The sequence below is a fragment of the Ptychodera flava genome, chromosome 21, assembly GCF_041260155.1.
Source record: "Ptychodera flava strain L36383 chromosome 21, AS_Pfla_20210202, whole genome shotgun sequence".
NCBI lineage: Eukaryota > Metazoa > Hemichordata > Enteropneusta > Ptychoderidae > Ptychodera > Ptychodera flava.
Genome location: NC_091948.1, coordinates 25,944,705 through 25,958,734, shown reverse-complemented (window position 1 = coordinate 25,958,734; position 14,030 = coordinate 25,944,705). Strand labels below are relative to the sequence as shown.

General features: G+C 39.4%; 1 protein-coding gene across 6 annotated transcripts in view; it reads left to right on the top strand.

Annotated features, from left to right (window-relative positions):
* Positions 1-14,030, top strand: part of LOC139121851 (G-protein coupled receptor 54-like) — a 190,286-nt gene that overhangs the window by 130,521 nt on the left and 45,735 nt on the right. For 4 of the 6 annotated variants that reach the window (XM_070687077.1, XM_070687073.1, XM_070687075.1 and 1 more), the window contains one exon: positions 6,069-6,653. In XM_070687077.1, coding sequence (XP_070543178.1) covers positions 6,183-6,653 — 471 coding nt within the window. In that variant the 5' untranslated portion in view covers positions 6,069-6,182. Of the gene's footprint in view, positions 1-4,303; positions 4,695-6,068; positions 6,654-14,030 lie in introns of those variants that run through there. The other 2 variants (XM_070687078.1, XM_070687074.1) reach the window with 2 other exon arrangements.

Sequence of the window (14,030 nt, the reverse complement as noted above, 5' to 3'; positions counted from 1 at the left end):
GCAATAATTGAGTAGCTGTTAAGTATATGCTCTAGCAAATGATATGAATTATTATGTAAAAAGAGATACACCTAGCCTCACTGTGTAGTGTAGAAATAGCGTGGAAACCATCTTCTCTAAAAGGCAGAATTTGGAAATACCGAAGCCACACTCTCCGTAAATTGTGCACTGCGCATGGGCAACTCTATCTCATGACAGCCATACATTTCGTTAAGTTGTTTTCCGTATAAACAGCTGAAATCCTGTATTTCATTCTTGCTGAAAAATAAAGAAGAGAAATTCATTGTTTACGTGTTTCTCCATTTATCCATAATTCATTCGTTTGGCTACTCCAAAACATATCATGTGGACACTTTTGGGCACTCACACACACATGCAAGGGAACATTAGCAGGGATTGGTGAATTGCCAAACCTTGGCGACGAATAAACTTCTTATTTCTCCTTGCGAAGATCTTGAAACTTTATAATCAAATGAAAGATGACAATCGTCAATGATAAAGGTAAAAAGGGTTTTCATTATGATACGGCGTAAAGAGAGAGAGAGAGAGAGAGAGAGAGAGAGAGAGAGAGAGAGAGAGAGAGATACAGACTGATAGACAGATAGACAGATAGACAGACAGACAGATGGAGATGCTCTATCTCAGACAACTATCACAATTTCCATGTTATAGCCTCGGCAATCGAAATCGACCATCAAATCAATATAGCGGACATAATTACCGCATCTAACGCACAGATGATGGGCAATCTTCTCTGGCGATAGAACGGGTTAATCCCGTTCAGTGAAAAACTACGATAAGGTTCGTAAAATAATCATCAGTCTTTCAAGATTGTTATTATCAGACTCCAGTTTAAGGGGGAACCTTGGATCTGAATTGCATGCGTGGGCATCGATAGCAACGGACAAATCATTTATAACTTCGACTCAGGTCGACGATTCGTAGAGGAACTTCCAGAAGGAAGGCTGTAATAGCAATTGGATTTAAAAATACCTTAAATGTCCATTTATTACGACAAATCGAGGGCTAGCTTCCTCACAAAATGTTTAGGGGATGATTATCATCGATTTTACGCTTCGTTCTGCCAGTAAAATCACAAAGTGATCAATAACTTTGTCTATTATGAAATACCGGCCGCTATTTAGCGTTACTAGTTTAAATTTTAAACGCTAACGTTATGGAAAAAATTATGATAAGTTTGTCAGTGATAAACAGTTATGTACAGAAAAGTAAGAAAGGCCCAGTAAAATAAAATATACTGTTTCAATTTTGCTTCCAGTGTGAGTAATTTCTCCTGCCGCCGAAAATGAAAACAACAAAGCAATAAACTCCAGAACACGCCTTTTCATAGAGATTTGCCCTGTCAGTGAATGCCCTTGAAGAGTGCTCTGCCGACCCTTAAGAAAAATCGAAGCCGCTATCTTGTGTCGAGTTGCCCCGCTGAACAAGCCAACACTTCAACAAGTCTGACCAAGCCCAACGCTGAAACAGAGTTGTCGAGACAAAGGAAATGATGATGACACTGAGAAGAACAGTGGAGAGCCTTAAGTCCCTCATTCATCTGAAAGCTGACCAAAACTGTCATCGTAAATGCTTATTATCAGCGACTTTCTTGCAATTTAGCTGCCCAACTCTCCTGGGCCTACGCTGTAGAATATTCTACGGTACTAGAACAGCACTTCTTAAGGTGCCTCTTATGGCAACCTCCTGTCACTTTACAAAGGTCAATATCTTGCCCCTGGACAAGATGTCAGCACTATTTGACAATGTTGATCACTCATATCGCCTTGGCTCCTCTTAACACCGAAGCACACGAGCCGATATTGCAATCGTTTCTTTAATCATAGCCTTGCTTGTATACTACACTTTCTTCTGAAAAACCTTAGTGCTATGTGACCTTCTGTCTCGAAGAACACCGAAGTTTTTGTCCTCGAATTGCTGCCCAGGTAATCCGTACTTTACACCACTCAACTTCCCATCATCAAATCATCCCCTTCATGACTCGGTACTTCCGTCAGAAGGCTGATAAAAATCTGTGTTTCTAGCCATGAGAGGCTGTGTGACTATACGCTGCTGTAAATTTTTCATTACTTTTGCTACATCGAGAAAACCTTGGGTTGTAGTTTTACTCACCCAGGCATGCACAACGACCGAATGAGAAGAGTTCACAGTCTTAGAACACATCGACAGGTTGCCTAAGTGAATTCCAATCCGGATTCAATTGCTTCGTTTGTTAAGGCAGAATGGGCCTCGGGAACAGATACTCTGACTCCCAAACTTTTCAAATTCTTTTATGATCTACCACTTGCGAAGGCTCATTTTAAAGCTCTTGAAATAAGAAAAATATTCACCGTCTTAGTTTATCGAAAATCGAAAATTTTATTTTTTGCCATACAGTTAACACAGGGATGGCGGCCATTTTTAATTTCAAATATCGGTAAATATCGGGTAATTTGTTTCTCTAGTACTAAAATTTGTACTATGACCCCTGATTTTTATTCTTGTTTTGGTAAGAGTGTGTCTTAATATTTCATGGAGGAAAGTTTGAGCAAAAGTTTGTCTTTCACTTTCGAGGCGCATACTACCTTAGGGGTAATAATTAGTGTATTATAAACATACAGCTTCGAAAGCCTAATTCAGAGTATGGTTTGTGTTAAATTGTTTGAGGATATAGAATTAAACTTGACTTGATCCAAGCAAAAACATGTTAAATATTTCTAAAGGTTAAAGTTGCTACCATCCGTTCAAATATATCGAATAATCATAAATTAATAATACGTGTGGATTTTCCAAACCGCAAGGCTTCAAGAACATTGTATTTCCTGTCAAAGGTACATAGAACGTATGTCATTTTGTTCGAGTTAATGAGCTCACCAAGGGGCAACATAATTATCTGTTTGATGATATTTTTTGCAATCGTAAATTGCGTGGAATATGGAGTAACCCGTATGGTAGTCAAAGAAAGTCGACAAAGGCATTCAGATAATGCGTCATAAATCAGCAACTATGATTCCAATTTGCCATCTGAGGCAGGACTAGATACGTCGAAGTGAAACTTATGGTGACAGTCAAACCAAGATATCATCAATTTATGTAACTTGCATGTTCAATCTAGACATCGACCGAAGATCGAGCAAAACCAACGGATACTGAACCTATTCCAAAAGTTAAAAACCCTTACGTTGTGACGAGCAATCAGTTGAAATCTCGTCGCACTTTCTCAGCACCATGACAGAAGACAACGACACAATACGTCTGCACTCTCTATTTTCACGTTCATTTATCCACTCCGCCGAGCCTATCGATTCTAACGATGTAAATCAATGTCTTCAAATCTCCTTCGCGCTGTTTTTTCGCCATTTTTCCCTCGGTCCTGCTACCAACTCGCTCTCCTTATCTGTGTCAACAGCAGCCCTAAGAAATAGCGCAAAAAGCGTTCCATGTACGTCACGACAACCCCACTTAGACGAGACGTCCAATTATATATGTATTATGAATTCATCTTGTTCCGGATAGATAACTACATGAATTAGTATTAAGGTTGTCGCAGCCAATTGATATTGAGCGATTATCGGAGGGAAGAAAGGGCGGTTTCTTCAGCATAATGCATACCGTTCGTTGCGATTTAACCCCTTTCTGTGCTGTTGCCTTAGCTGTGATGGATGAGTCCGGCATCTTTAGCTCGATGTTTGAGGGCAGAGCGTGGCGAATCAATATTGTATTGTGAATGTTAAAATACAATCAGGCGCTGTTTGCAAGGAAAGCCAATGCAAATCAATTTCGCAGTGAGCTTTCAGCGGGTATATTATCCCACGTGCGAATGTTTTAGCAAACAACATGGCTACACCGCGTTATTGATTGACTGACTGATTGATTGATTGATTGATTAAATGTAGAATGCAAACTTGTTAATCAAACTAAATTGTCATAAATAGCGTGTGGGGAAAGTGTTCAATATACTGGTATATGTATGTATTTAGCAGACCACAGTTTGCACTTGGGATCGCTATGTGTACCTAAACAGCCGTGAAGGTCATTTGGAAAAAAAAACAGTCAATACATTCAGTGTTTAATGAGAGGGATTTCGTGCGATAAAATGTAATATTGGAATATCACTTACCTACCATCAGACCTGTAATCTATCACAATTAATGCTTAAAAATGTGATTATGATGAATGGTGACGCGTTTGGCGCAAGGCCGTCCATATTCGATCGGATCTCCAACTTTTATTGTACACCCTGTGTAGGCCAATCAGCTGTCTTCATTATGCTAATGCTGGCACATTAGCTATGCTAAGTGTCATCTGTTATGGTGCGTGTACCAACGTAGAGCTATATCGCGGCAATCAGTTTTAGTGTGTGTCAGATGATGGAGTGATCGCAGCAGGTTTTACTACTTAGTTCTATAACAACAAACCTGACCACACATAGCAAATTCTAGTCATTCGCCCAACTCGCAATATTTTCAAACATACGATATATTGGGCCAGGCGTACTCTGACACGTCGTCGGAACGGCACGCATAAAAAATTCACATGCCAAGGAAAGACGAGTGGATCGAAGACGACCTTACCGCTGCACGCTTCGCTACATGCTCAGGCGAACATTATGTCTTAGCCATTCGGGTAACAAGCTGTGTTTTATTCGGTTTCAAGCGGAACTTGGTTCGGCGTGATATACTGTCGTGTATGAGGTATGGTGGGTTATATTCTCACAGATCTATAGTTCTGTAGTTGGAAGCATATAATATTGCCGTTGATATGACACTGTAGCATTTCTAACGATTGCGGGGAAAAGGTATTGCCGAGTATGAGGCGGTACAGCATGTAGCACTGCTTGTCCGGAATCGCGTATTGCTTTGATATTACCGCAAAATAATTTGGTGGTATTATTTTCAAGATGTCATCGGCTATCAGATGTCAATGCAGTCTACAGAAGGGGGAGGTACTCTAATGTACAGGTTAGAGTCATGTAACGATGAGAAGTGTAACAAAGGGACAGCATTCATAGCGTGTTTGTTTTTTGGCGGCGTGAAGAGAATCTCCTTGTTGCGCCTTTTTTGAAACACTTAACGTCAGCGTTTGACTCTCGAGCTGTTGTGTAATTTCTCTGCTGCAGTATGAACAAGCTAGTTTTCGATCTCAACTTAGAGGTATTAACAGGAGAGTTGCGTGTTTTCGTGAGAGACGCATTTAAATGTTTTCTGCAGATGAATGTTCACATTTACGATGTATAGAACTTGATGGTTTACACAAGCCGTTTCAGCATAATATGTTATTATCGTAGCATTAGCCAAATGTCTGCGATTTTCATTTACTATCAAAAATTTGACGACACCTTTGGGCTTGTTGTGTTCACAAGAAAGGCGCTGTACTATCTCATTCCGTCGAACATTTTTAATTCCAGTGGCTGAGATTATGAAATGGCCAACATCCAGAGAATCGTCTTTTATTTTCTTCCTGTGGGAATCAAAGATCCAAGCGTTCGGTATTATCTCTCTCACGGTGTTCTTTACTAAACCCCGGCACGCTGGCCACTTTATCCGCGCGATTAAGAATTTCCCATGGCTCAATGTGTTACATTTCGATTTTTGTTTGTACATATGTCACATGTATGAGCGTGCATAAAGCTCTCTATAAATCCAACTATACCCGAGAAGGTCGCTAAACGTGTCAGCTCAGTGAAATATACGCTGTATTCAGCATTGCCAAAAGGTTGTATGTTCCACTTGGTAGATTGGGTTTATTGTTTTTACCAGGGATTTGTTTTCGTTGTATTGTATTTATTGCGTTAAGAACGTTCTAGACAGCTTGTTGCTTCAATATTTGATAATAGCTTATCATATACTTTATTTTGCATTTGTATTCCATGTTTTATTGATTTCCTGGGCACGGCGAGGTCATTACGACGGATAACGTTTCCAACCACGTTCGTCGCCCACCATTAGCCAGTAGATAACGATGTATTGGCTCCGAATCGGTTCCGGTCATGCGTGGAACCGTATCTTCTTGACAATCGCTGCCGTATCTCTAATTCTTTTCTTTTCCCCTTTTCATGACTCTTGCAGTATGAAATAGCTGGTAGCAGCTGTTACACAGAACATTGATTTCTTAATTGTGTCAACGTCCACGCTACAGAGAAACCGACATCCACTCATCGACTGAGAACTTACGAGCAGAACATGGCGATCACAAATTATTCGGCGGGTTTGAACATTCCCGGATTTACGGTGAATCCGTTGAGCCATCCGACGCTATATACCTACGGTCACACTCCTAGTGTCTGGGATCCTGCCGAGGGTGACAATGTGCTGCCTAGAATTAACGTGACATCTGCCAATGAGACAGCCAACGCTACCGAGCCATACTTCCCCGAAATCATCGAACGACCAGTCATGGGGATCGAACTAATACTCGTCCCGGTCTTCTTCTCCATCATCGTCCTGGTCGGCGTCACCGGTAACTGTATCGTGCTGTACATCATTTTCAAGCACAAAGAAATGCAAACGGTCACAAATTACTACATCGCCAACCTAGCCTTAACCGATGTGGCATTTTTGCTCATATGTACCACGTCTACGGCTGCGCTTTATGGTGTACCCATATGGATACTGGGCGATTTTATGTGTCGCTTCGTCGGATACATGCAATATGTAAGTACATTCATATGTATTCTTGACTTTTTTATACACCGACAATGGTAATACCTGAAAACTTCCATTTTGCACACTGACTAGCAATACATACCTGCTGTATAGAGTTAACGAGTTCTGTATTCTACACCAGCTTTTTGATCGTACCCTACTCGTTATCAATCAATTTCGACTGGGTTTGAATATGGTTCAAATTTTATTTACGTTGTAAATGGAATAGCTGGCATAAAAACATTTTGATGTCTTCTGCTGACGTTGATGTTGGGAAATCGGCCTCATAAAATGTGCTGTTGCCCTTGCACGCTGACTTTATTGCCCAGCCTAGAGTAGATTTCCATTTACTGCTAGATTCTGAACAAGATCTCTCAACGTCACGAAAACCCACTGTGTCGTGCTATGACTAGACTAATGCTCATCAGGCGCACGTATATCAGTGAAGGCTTGTCACTAAGATACGGGTACTAGATGCCATGCCATGAATTCAAATCTCTCAAAAGAGGAGTGAATTATCATGTGTTGCGAGAGACAAGAGACATCTCGTAACTAAATTGCACCGCCAATCTTGTCATTTATTCAAATTCAGCTTCGTGTACTGATATTTTTACCGAGACCCCTATCCCGACCTCTTGACGTCAGTGAGATAGATATTGCGGAGTGTCACCGTTTCTGACGTTTCCTTTCCATCTGGCATATTTAACGAAACTAAGTTGCAGCATTCCCTTTATTTAAAAGGAAAGAACGTGCCCTGTGTTTTAAGATATGCCACAGCGAGAAGGTATCGTTTGCACTCATATTTTTTTAAGATCAGCTGCTTCAGCAATGGAGCGGAAAGTTCGCACGATACACAGTAATCAGAACCTTATACCTGGGACAGTTTCCAACCGAGCTGAGCTCCCCTTTGTCAGGCCTCGGGGTGAACGCAACTGTAACTCGAAATACGAACATGCAAACATGTATTGTAGAGCGAATAGCGTGATTTGATTTATATACCAATAATACAAGGTTTATCAATTTGAACATCAGCGAGTCAGCTCCAAAGGATTTCTGACACTAATTTCTAAAGATGGCAGACTTTCAGTCGGTGGGAGATATATTAATCTATTTCGAATGGCATTACTTCATTTTTCATGTGCTTGTATCGATTTTGACAAGCCATAGCAGAAACAGGGTCTGAATGGAAACTCGAGTGCAGAGGGGAAAGTCTTTGATTGTCACGGAAACGTAAATCAATTACGTAACTGAACTTCACACATGACTGAACAAAATGTCAGTTTCCGATTCCGCTGCGTTGTCCTGTAAAAAGAGATAGCATGTATTTTTCAAAAGTGGTGGTGTTTTTTCTTCATCGGTATAGTGGCCGACTTAGAGGACCTACAATTATAATCAACTAAACCGGTGGTTTTCTGGTCTCGTTCAAGGTTTCGAAATCAAGAACACGGCTTTGTGGAAGAAATTTGAAAATCGATGCATCGTTTTGTTCTCTATATACTTCCATTAAACTATATAAACCGCCATTCAGACATCAATGTATCCCATTTTCATTGATTGGTCTAACACCTGATATAGCCAATTACTTGAAAATTCAATTTCGAACACCGTAGTTGTGTTTACATTTCAACAGGGATACCAAACGCGCTCACCCGGCATCCTTTGTGTCGATGACTTCAATCTTTTCAACTTCCAACGAGCGTTATACTGATGTTCCTATTAACCGCCCATTTCGTAAGATATTGGGGAAACTCCACTATGACAAAACATGACAAACCATGATTGGTGGATGTCGTAAAGTGCGTCAAGGCCTATATAAATTCTACGGAAACCGAGACTCCATTTTGGACTTCATACGAAAGCGGACCTTGTAAACAGGCAGCCTAAATTCCCTTACGAAATTGTGATTTTGAAGGGAAACAAAATTAGTAACTTGACGCTTTTTAAATGCAGGCTTTTCGTTTATAATGTTGCAAAATCAATGCTTTGATCACATATCCAACTAATGGTGTAGCGAACCCAGATCGTTTGATATGTAAGCCTTTCTCGTCCCAAAATCCTTGTAAAACGAAGCCATAATGCGCACGCGTGATTACGGTTTGTCGTCTGCTCGCTCACACGTTTGGCGCCACACGTCTAGAAAAATGCGTTGTCTGTCATAATTTCATGGCAGTGTCTTGATGTACGTCATGTCTGTTTTTCGTATACAATTATTTTGTGTTGAAAGTTCAGGGATTCGACACTGTTAACATGAGCTAAAAAATTAAAAGTATTGAAATAAGGCTCTTAAGAAACATAAAGTTCTGCCTCCCAGTTGTAAAAATGCTAAAGCTATTCGATTAAATACGCCATTTTCTTTTACAAAGTGGATAAGCGTTTTCCAGACTCGTTTCTTTGTGGGTATTTCACATTCTTTAAGCAGCATTGACAAGAAACTAGTTGTTTCTGCCCATAGCCATTTCCATCTAAATATAGATGAACACATGTCAGAGGCATACCGGAGAAATAGAATTGCGATAATTAGTAAGTTTTGCGATAAAGTAACGTCACTGTCACGTTAAGCGCTCTATATCTTCGCTAACGAAGCCAAGCTATAGGAAACTGGTAGATCAGTTCTGACAAAAAATCAGACAGACCTGATGAAGGAGAGCTCCCAGTACGTCAATTATACAGGCTTAGACAAAAAGCAATATATTCCTGAAGCCCGAAAGGGCCAGATCAAATAGATTCGCGCCATTACTACCGGCCACGGCTCGCCCATGCAAACATCTTGTAGCAACATGAATATTAAATAAGGTCAGGAACAGTTCCATGCAAAATCAAGGGTCAAACGAGGGAATCAGAATGCCTCGGTTTACCTGCATACCAGCAAGCTCGATGCGGAGAATCAATGTGATTGATTTCAATCGATTACAAGGCATATTACATGTCGTCTCGAATGACGTATGGAATTGTCGGTATATGGTTATGTTAACAGCGTGATATCAATGTTTTTGCCGGTCTTACATTAAGCGCAAAAAAAAAGAAAGAAAAACGCAGTTAACATCCAGATGCACTACGTGTTTCCATAGAAACCCAGACTATCTCTGGAACCCATCACCTGTGCATACAACGACAATACCGAACGATATCCTGTGTATGTGATTTCGATAAAAGATATTCATCTTACAAGGCTTGAATGCCAAACTTTATCCTTTTTGTCCCTTTTTCGCACTGTTTACCAGCTTATCATTAAGTTCACTGAGATGCCACTTGTTTGAGAGAATTCCACAATCCCTAATTGAAATCAATGGCGGGATAAACTGACCTATATCTTTCAACTAATCTTAGCTTAGGCACTGCAAGAGGAATACTTTTTCATCCCAATTTGAATATGTAGTACCGTATATGGCACTGAGATGCTGTGATGAAAAATAAGGAAAGTTACAAATTAACAATTCAACCAAAGAGTCCTCTTTCTAAAGATATTTAACACACAACAACTGAGATATATTGAAAGCGTGCGCACAAGACACCTTTAATGAATTATGTACCAAGAAATTCAGATCAGAATAAACACCAAACATGCTTTGCCAAAGATATCTGCCGCACAGATATTCTGTGTTACAGTGATATCCCAGATGGATGTGTGAACACGACGATCCGACTTACATACGAGTCTTTGAGTAAATATTCTTGTATTTCCAACTGTAAAGTCATAGGTGTAAAGAATACCTCACCGCGAAGGTTAGGTGACCCTGTGATTTATACGATATTTCGTATTTCACTCTAAATCGTTGTGTAAAAAATTCGTTTACTTGCATCGGCCGCTAGCATGACAGTCATTATTAAGAAGATGAGATTCCGAGACGCAACTCACGCTCCCTATAAACCATTAGTCTGCCAAGGAAATTGCGCCGTGTTTCGGCATTGTTTTACAAGTAATACAAGATAATGGATTGTTTACTCAATATTTGCCTGCCATGAATTTCCGTATAGACTGGCCTTTCTCGGATTAGCTTTCGACGGGAGCAACATTTTGAATCGGAAATTTAGCTCGAGCTGATGTTTGTCATGCTATGTAGTGAAACGAGACGACCAAACAGAATGAGAAGTATTTCACAGCAATCGTTATTACAAGGGCGTTTTTTCTCCAAAATCCCACAATAGTCGGCGAAATATCACAGTAAGTCGCCTCGGGAAATATAGAATTGGACAAGCATTCTTCATTACGAATGATTAATATTCTCTCAAAAAGTCAAATCAATGGATGGGTGCACTAAAGAGGGGATAATTAAATCAGTTAAACCATTTGATAATTCAATGTCTATTTGAGACGACTAAAGATATTAGCAAATTATCGTGATGTCTACAGGGCAGCGGAGAGCCTACGCACGAAACGCAGCTGTATCATACATTGGCCGTTTCTGTTCGTTTGTGTAAACACGATGATATTACTTGTGCTGAATATTTTCAAACTCTTTAGGTTGTATCAACACTGGGTGAACCCCATTTGTGGGTGTCAGCTGGAGACATCCAATCATATATATCAGACGTATTTGAAGACCTCAAACTGGTCCCCGACTTCAAAGTGGTCCCCATCCTAAATGTCCGGTAAGATAGGGGGTTAAACTCAAGTCTGACGACACCTACCGCATAATGGCGCTTTTGTTGTCACACGGACGTTTCCGATGTAATATCAGCTGCTATTTTAGTATTTAATACTTAGAGTTGGGAAAAATGTACAAAATAAGGGCTGAGCACAGAATTAACAATGGGGAGGGCTAGTATCTACATCAATCATGACTTATCTATAAATGACTCATTTGAAGTCATATCGATATTTGGAAGTCATTCTAATCGCTGTTCGTAAATACATAAACGGATATGAAATACAATTTGCAGCATTGCTGTGGCGTATCAATCGCATTTGCGGGTCAAAAATTCATCGCCACAAGCCAGTCCATAGACATTTTTGGTAGTTTACTTCGACCGGTACTATAACACTGGTCAGTTCACGACCCATTGTCTACTTCTGCTAGCTACCTCAATAATATAAACATGTATTTTCAACCGTTTTCCGTGAGCCGACGTCCACGAATTCTGCAACGTTTGCCCTCTCGCGTAATTGAATACTTTGGGTCTGTCAAAAGTTCAGAACCGAGCAGAAACAGTCGACGGCTCTTAAAAAAGCTGAAATTATAGATGTTGCCACATTCAACATAATTAACGGAAGTAGGAGATGAGTCATAGATAGTCAGAGATAAAGTAGGTACATGTTCATTTATTCAAAGACTAAGCTATTTCATTATTTTGCGAGGTAAATAAAAAAACGATTGGTGTCGTAGTAAACTACAGAAAAGGTCTATGGACAGATTAACAGCGGTTCTGAAGCGATATCCCTTGACACGAATGCAATCTATAGGCCTCAGCATTATGCTACGAATGCACAGATGAAAAATACACCAGAATAGGGCTCGAGGCCAATATTTTAGGGGGATATTTTTCTTAATTTTTTTTTACAAAGATATCCAATACCTACCATAGAAAGTGACGCGATTGAAGTAATACATTACCTAAAAGAAGTTGAATACAGCAGGCGGAGCGTAAAATTATCCGAATTTTCATGGGACACCTTTGAAGTCAGAGGACGCTTTTGAAGTCAAACTGATTTCTTTATTCTTTACTAAAAGCTTGAAAAAACAGGAAGTGTACTCTTGTCTTATTTATACCTGATACTTAACAGGTCGCATATTCAATTGTAAAATCAAAACATTATTTCTTTAACATAAACGATTGAATACAGGACAGAGAGCGTAAAATCATCACAAGTCTTGGGGACCACCTTGAGGTCAAAAAGACACTTTTGGGGTCAAACTGATTTTCTTTATTCAATACCAAAAGTTGGACAAAATCAAAGAAGTGTAAGGCTTACTATAGTTTTATTAATACCTGATACTTCACAGGTCGCATGTTACATTTTTCAAGTCAACACATTCTTTCTTTAACATAAACGATGTTGAATACAGCAGAGAGACCGTAAAATCATCAAAAGCTTTCGGGGACCACTTTGAAGTCAAAAGGACACTTTTGGAGTCAAACTGATTTTCTTTAAGCAATACTAAAAGTTGACAAAAATCCAAGGAAGTGTACTATAGTCCTATTAATAACTGATACTTCATAGGTCACATGTTACAATTTTCAAGTTAGAACATTGCTTCAATTACGCAAAAGAAGTTGAATAAAGCAGACAGAGTGTACAATCATTCTATTTTCCCGGGGACCACTTTGAAGTCAAAAGGACACTTTTGGAGTCAAATTGATTTTCTTTATTCAATACTAAAAGTTGACAAAATCCAAGGAAGTGTACTATAGTCCTATTAATAACTGATACTTCATAGGTCGCATGTTCCGTTTTTGAAGTTAGAACATTGCTTCAATTACGCAAAAGAAGTTGAATAAAGCAGACAGAGTGTACAATCATTCGATTTTCCCGGGACCACTTTGAAGTCAAAAGGACACTTTTGGAGTCAAACTGATTTTCTTTATGCAATACTAAAAGTTGACAAATATCCAAGGAAGTGTGCTGTAGTCCTACTAATACCTGATACTTCACAGGTCGCATGTTCCGTTTTTTAAGTTAGAACATTGCTTCAATTACGCAAAAGAAGTTGAATAAAGCAGACAGAGTGTACAATCATTCTATTTTCCCGGGGACCACTTTGAAGTCAAAAGGACACTTTTGGAGTCAAATTGATTTTCTTTATTCAATACTAAAAGTTGACAAAAATCCAAGGAAGTGTACTATAGTCCTATTAATAACTGATTCTTCATAGGTCGCATGTTCCGTTTTTCAAGTTAGAACATTGCTTCAATTACGCAAAAGAAGTTGAATAAAGCAGACAGAGTGTACAATCATTCGATTTTCCCGGGACCACTTTGAAGTCAAAAGGACACTTTTGGAGTCAAACTGATTTTCTTTATGCAATACTAAAAGTTGACAAATATCCAAGGAAGTGTGCTGTAGTCCTACTAATACCTGATACTTCACAGGTCGCATGTTCCGTTTTTTAAGTTAGAACATTGCTTCAATTACGCAAAAGAAGTTGAATAAAGCAGACAGAGTGTACAATCATTCTATTTTCCCGGGGACCACTTTGAAGTCAAAAGGACACTTTTGGAGTCAAATTGATTTTCTTTATTCAATACTAAAAGTTGACAAAAATCCAAGGAAATGTACTATAGTCCTATTAATAACTGATACTTCATAGGTCGCATGTTCCGTTTTTCAAGTTAGAACATTGCTTCAATTACGCAAAAGAAGTTGAATAAAGCAGACAGAGTGTACAATCATTCGATTTTTCCGGGGACCACTTTGAAGTCAAAAGGACACTTTTGGAGTCAAATTGA